This window comes from Buceros rhinoceros, unplaced genomic scaffold, assembly GCF_000710305.1.
Source record: "Buceros rhinoceros silvestris isolate BGI_N320 unplaced genomic scaffold, ASM71030v1 scaffold4284, whole genome shotgun sequence".
NCBI classification, from domain to species: domain Eukaryota; kingdom Metazoa; phylum Chordata; class Aves; order Bucerotiformes; family Bucerotidae; genus Buceros; species Buceros rhinoceros.
This window is the reverse complement of record NW_010408703.1, coordinates 131,127-137,126: the sequence shown is the minus strand read 5'-3', so window position 1 is coordinate 137,126 and position 6,000 is coordinate 131,127. Positions and strand designations below refer to the sequence as shown.

At 33.9% G+C, this 6,000-nt stretch overlaps 1 protein-coding gene across 1 annotated transcript in view; it reads left to right on the top strand.

Annotated features, from left to right (window-relative positions):
* Positions 1-3,810: 3,810 nt before the first annotated feature.
* CNTLN (centlein, centrosomal protein) overlaps positions 3,811-6,000 on the top strand; it is a gene marked incomplete at both ends in the record, with an annotated part of 114,803 nt that continues 112,613 nt past the window's right edge. Inside the window, one exon of the mRNA XM_010134950.1 lies at positions 3,811-3,899. Coding sequence (XP_010133252.1) covers positions 3,811-3,899 — 89 coding nt within the window. The remainder of the gene's footprint in view (positions 3,900-6,000) is intronic.

Here is a 6,000-nt window from a genome sequence, read left to right as displayed (position 1 = left end):
TTAGAAATGTGTGTTTGAAAGTTTTGTGCTATTCTGTCGTCTTGTAATGCCTTGTGCTGTTCTCTAGCTGGGACCGGAAGCGTGTAGGAACCTCCAGAGTAGGACAAAGAGGCAGCCACTGCTGCTTAAATATATGTATATATGTAGTGTCTTGCGATATTAGATAGTGATTCTTGGTGTCATGCAGAAGCCCAAATGTGTCTCAGCATTTCTAATAAATAAACAGAAAACGCAAATGCTGCTTCTATGGTCTTGTATGTGGGATAATAAAGGGAAAGGCTAAGCAAGTGTGAGGGTAAGCAAATCCAAATCTGTAAACAGGCAAACAGAGCTCATCAGAGCTTGTGAGCTCAGAAGTCAGCATCAGGAACTTTGACTCAAGATTTAATCGCTTGCAGGTGGAATACTGTTGGCACTTTGTTATAGTTCGACTTCTCTGCACTGTAATGACTTCATGCCCTTAGACCAATTTGTTAGTGATTTTTAAGTAGTTTAGTATAAAAATTTACATTGAATTGTGTATTAAAGATATAAAAAAATCTTCAAGCACTATAATGGGTTCAGTTCTGCTATCTGTATTGCTGATATAAGTGAGAGATTTGAACTAAATTTGTTTTAAAATTAGAGTTAGACATAGTTTATTTGATAAAATGGTTTATTCCTCCATTATGGTTCGAGGAGTTCCTTAAAAGTGGAGTCATTTAGCGTTTAAGAAGTAAACATTTACTGTCAGTGTAAACAACTGAAAAGATACCACATTTCCGTTGCTGCTGTTTATGATTTTTGATTGGCTTTGTGTTTTGTTTTGTTTTTTTTTTTTTTTTTTTTTTTTTTTTTTTTTTTTTTTTTTTTCCTTTGTTGGGCTACCAACATGGATATAAGATATATTTAGATGTTAAAAATACTCAGAATCTGTGTTTTGTATAGATCCTAATATTTTTGGGAAGCCTGCACCAGTTTTTTCCAAATCTGAAAAACATTTTTATTTTTCATTCTGTTTCTGCCTGAGAAGAAGCACTAGGTCATGCCTCATTCACAGTGTACACACATTGTGACCTTTCAGGTGGCATGGTATAGTATTTTCAGGAGATGGCTTTTTTGAGGACTAATGAAAAAAGTGCATAGTTTTTCTAGTCTTTCAGACTAGTAAATAGAAATCCAGGATAGCCAGTGACATAAAGTGATAGCACACAATGAGATGTTGTAGTTTTTGTTTTTTAAAAAATAGGTAGATTTGGCCCGAATTGTGTTACCTAATTAATACAGTGCTTACTGTTTGTCTTAACTTCTTTCTGAAACTTATTTTTAGCAGTTCTGCTGAATAAAGACTTGGATACTGATGTGAAGTCAGTTGAGCTCTTATATGATATATGGCTCAGTTTTGGTGTTAATCTTTCTTCGAAAAGTAAATGTAGTCATGCACTATAATCCAGTTAGTTACTATCTGTGTGCTTGCACACAGCAGAGTCACTTTCAGTTCCGAGAAGATTCCTTAATGTTGCTAAAAAAATTCAGTTAGAGAAAGATGGCATTCCTTTCAAGGGTTTTAAAGAACAGAATATGCTGCATTTCTTTGCATAAGAAGTTTTTTGTTAATTGTTTTTGTTTGGAAATACTGGAAATGAAGTTTTCGTGTCAACACTTTAAAAGTTGTGTACATGCTGCAAATGCAGTTAGATCAAACTTCTCTGGTTTGATGAAAAACAAACTCTTTGTGCTGTAGTCCAGTTTGCATAAGCTGGTAATAGTCTCAAATTGTAAGATCTTTGTGACCAGAGCCTCCGTTTTATTTACTTTCTAACACAATCAGAAAAATAGTTGGATTTGTTAGTGGTATGCCTTCCTACAGAAGGCAGGTGAAATTTTCTGGGTTTAGAGCAGTACCTTGATAAGACATCAGATCTACATGAAGTTTTCTTCCTTGCTTTACTGTATAAGGCATTTAAAGATTTAGATAAATGTAAACTAGAAATTGCAATAGGTAAAAGGTGAAGATTTTTTTTTAAAACTAGCGATTATAAAACCCCTCAATTCTCACTTTCTCAGCGTTTTTCTTATGTTCAGCATTGTGTTACTTCTCTATGCAATTTTAAAATGCAAAATATGCATTTCTAAATTTGAAAGAAAGATACATCAGAACTTTAAAAAAAATCTTTGACACTTTCCTCAAATAATGGAGAAAATAGATACAAGCGTATGTCGTATTTCTCTTATAATTTTTAAATCCGTGTTTCAATGTGTTTGACACTTGTGTTACTGATCTTGATAAAAACTTTGGACTCAGTACACTGATAGAGATCTTCTAGCTGTAGAGGGATCTTTTGGTATCATGCTGAAGATAGTTGTCATCTTGTTCTGAAGAAACAAACATTAAGATGTGCTGGAGCTGATACTGCTTATAAAGTTCAAATCTGCTTCCTAGAAGCCAAGACTGATTGGGAACAAATGCAAAGAAAAGATAGCAAAAATAGAAAAAGCAATTGCTGCTCCTGAAATATACTCTAATCATACAGTACGTGGTCTTTATTGACTCTTGTGAGGCCTGTCAGACTTGAAGTTCTGTTGAGCTGATTTGTGTCTTGGATGACCATTGCTTTTGGCCATTTCACAGTACTGTGGGCGAAGGTGTAATCTGTTCTTAAAAATTTGAGAAGTTGAGGAAAGAAGACTTTAAAGTGGGATACCTATGGAGAAACCAAACAGTGGAGGTGAAGATAGGAACTCAGGTTTTTTGTTTCATTGTTCAGCTGATTTCAATGAAGTTCTGGTTAGCTAATGAAACTTCCGGTGTCTTAGTAAATTAGGTTCCAGAAGGTTGGGAGAAGGAGGAAACAGGGAAATGGGTAACTGTAGGGGTATGGGTTTTCCTTTTAGATCATGTATTGTCCTCAGGCAAATTCAATTCTCTTATCATTCAAAAACTAGTAAAAGACAGACAAAGCTCCACACCCTTGATTTTCACCTGTTGAATAGACTTAGCTGCTAATATGATGCTTTTGGCTTAATGGATTTCTAATTTCGTGTTAGGGTATTTTGTCCACTCCATGGTTTATGTACCTATGCTTTCTTATTGTTCACGTTGTCTTCATCTTCTGCAGATTACCACCCCTCCCCCCCATCCCCTGTAATTACGTGTAATATATTTGGTTTGTGACATAAGTACATCAATATTGATGCTTCCAGTAATAGAATTGTATTGGAATAAAATTGCACCAGTGCAAAATAACAACTCGTGTAGTAGAAAACAGAAATCTGGAAAGGCTTTTCAGTTGGCATCGTTTTCACAGACTTTCATAATTGTGTTTTTAAAGAATATTGTTTTCTTGATCTTTTCAGAATTTTTTCATTTAATGCATATGAGCATATGTTAAAATAATGATTTACTGTCTGCTTTGAAATAAAATGTAAGAGCTGCATACGGTAAAACTTAATGTTGAACCATGTATTTCGGGCTCAATGTTTATTAACAGAAATTGTGTCCTACTGCTATAAGTACCGGTAATTGATATAGCAAAAGGCATCCTTGTTTGAATAATCTTGATTTCTGCGGCCTTATGTTGCATCGTGTACCTTTTTATTGTTGATTGTAGGTGTTTGTCTTCCTTCAAAATTCTGTAAGGTTAAAACTTTGTTTATTCAAGAGAACTGTTGGCCATGTTTTTTTTTTTATTCATGTGACAGTGAATTGTAGGCAATTCTCACTAGAGGTGGTTTTGTAACTGTCCTTTGAGTATGTGCAGTATAAATTTTTCATCAATAAAAGGTATAGCATGCATTTAACTTTTGTATCTTTTTTTTCCTGTTTCTAAGGCTGATAAAGAATTTGTGTGGTCTCTGTGGAAACATCTTCAGGTGTCAAGTCCAGATCTTACTCAAGCTGTCAGCTTGGTTGTGGAACGGTGAGTTTAAAGATGTAACATGATACTAAAAACAAAACCAAACAAAGCCTCCCTGCTGATACCATAGTTTCTGTCTTTTACATTGAGAATTATGCAGAATTTTAAAAATGTATTACAAAAATTCCATTGTTAAATTTTGTCACAAGTACCTAGAATATGTTGAAAGTTTTGTTTTTTCAATACAATTTGAAATATATTTCAAAATCCGTTTTCACTGATGTTGCTGTGCTGCAGCATTGTAAATGTACTGCATATTCTGCTTTTTTATTGAAAGAGTAAATATAGATAAATGATATCTTCTGGTGTCATGAGTGGTTGTATAACAGTTATATAAATGAATTATGTTTATCTGCATTCTTCCAGAAGAGAAAGGCAGAGGCATGGCAACAGAATAGATGACTGTGCAGTTTAATTATTACTCCTTGGAGGGAGTTAATGATGAGGATTTCCTTATGGTACTTACATATCATCATGTGATTGCTGTAAGTGTTAGTTAATCATCACAGTATGTGATTGATTGTTTTAGGATGCTATTATTTATAGATTCAGAATTTTTGTAGGCTAAAGAAAAGGAGAATGTGAATGAGTGGTAATGTGACTGTCAGAATTCAAACACTTGATTCTGTTACAGTCGAAGATTTGGCTGTTCTATCTCTCAGTATGCCACAAGTTCCCTCTTGTAAAATGAAAGAGTGAATTTATTTTTTTATTTAAAGAAAAAGTGGATTTTAACTTCTTTAACTAATGTTGCTTGGGAAGCTTGTCATAGATCCAGGAGGGATCCTAGCTCATTTGGGTTCCTGCTTAGCGCTTTGGAGCACCTCCTTGAAAGGCATGTTTCGTTTGTTCACATCTTTCCCGTCTAGACTTGATCAGTGAATGTTCTTCCACTTCCGAAAATACAGCATCAGGTCCTTTATCTGGGAGTGTATTCACTATTGTGTTGTCTCATTTTCTGCATTGCATAACGCAATGAAAACTTTGTCCAAAAATACAGTGTGGTTGAGTAACTAGAGCTAGTATTCCAAAGCATTTATATCCTGCGGAAGAAATTGATGGTGTAAGTACATGCACCTTGTTTTAAAGCAGCTGTTACCTGAGTTGCATGCAGTCACCAGTTACGATGTCAAATAACTTCCGGCCCTATACTGGGATATTTACCTGCAGAGAGTAGTAGCTTGGCTGTTAGAACGGGTATTACTTTGATGTAGCTCACGTGTTTTGAATTGGGCAATAATTTTAATATATAAGGAAGATGTGTTCTCATATGAGAGCAGATTTACAGCATCCCTTTTTTATGCTGAAATGCAGATTCTTACTGACTTGTTTCATGATAAAATTTGGTCGTGTTTTAGTGAGGACAGTGGTTGTAGTATTCATCTTCATTCTTAAAACAAAAAAATGCAAGAACTATTTAAAGTATTTGAATATAGTGTTTAATGTATGTAAACATACATTACATGTACATAAGCACAAATATATTGAAAACATTAAAAAATTGTTTTGCCTTAACATTTTATTGATTGATTTTATAGATAGCAGAACAATATGGAAAATTTTAGCTCTTACATATTAAACTAAATAAGGTAGAAACAGGGATGTTCAGGCTTATTAACACTTTTGATTCATGTTACATATTAAAAGCAATCAGGCTATTAGGACAAATTGAATCATAGAAGTGTTAGACAGCATGCCTTTAAATACTGCTGAATACAGTGAATTATTTGGAGTTCTTGAATTGTGTACTTATATAAATACAGTCTGTCCCTTTAACCTTCATGTCTAAGAATATTTTTATGCTTGGTAGTTATTTCTTGCTTTAAATTATTTTATACTTTATTTAGAACAAAACTGATAATTGTGTATGCATTATCGTGACTGATAAAATGAACGTGGGGCTCTTAGATAACACCTTGATGACCACAAGCATGATAATGTGAATTTTTTTTTTTATACAATGATAGGAAATATTTGTGAAACCCTTTTACTGTACTGTTCAGCCTATCAGAAGATCTGGTGTATAATATTAGTCTATTATATACCAAGGTAAAGGCATAGTCTATGTATGCACATTGGGCTTTTTTATATATGTAAAGATACA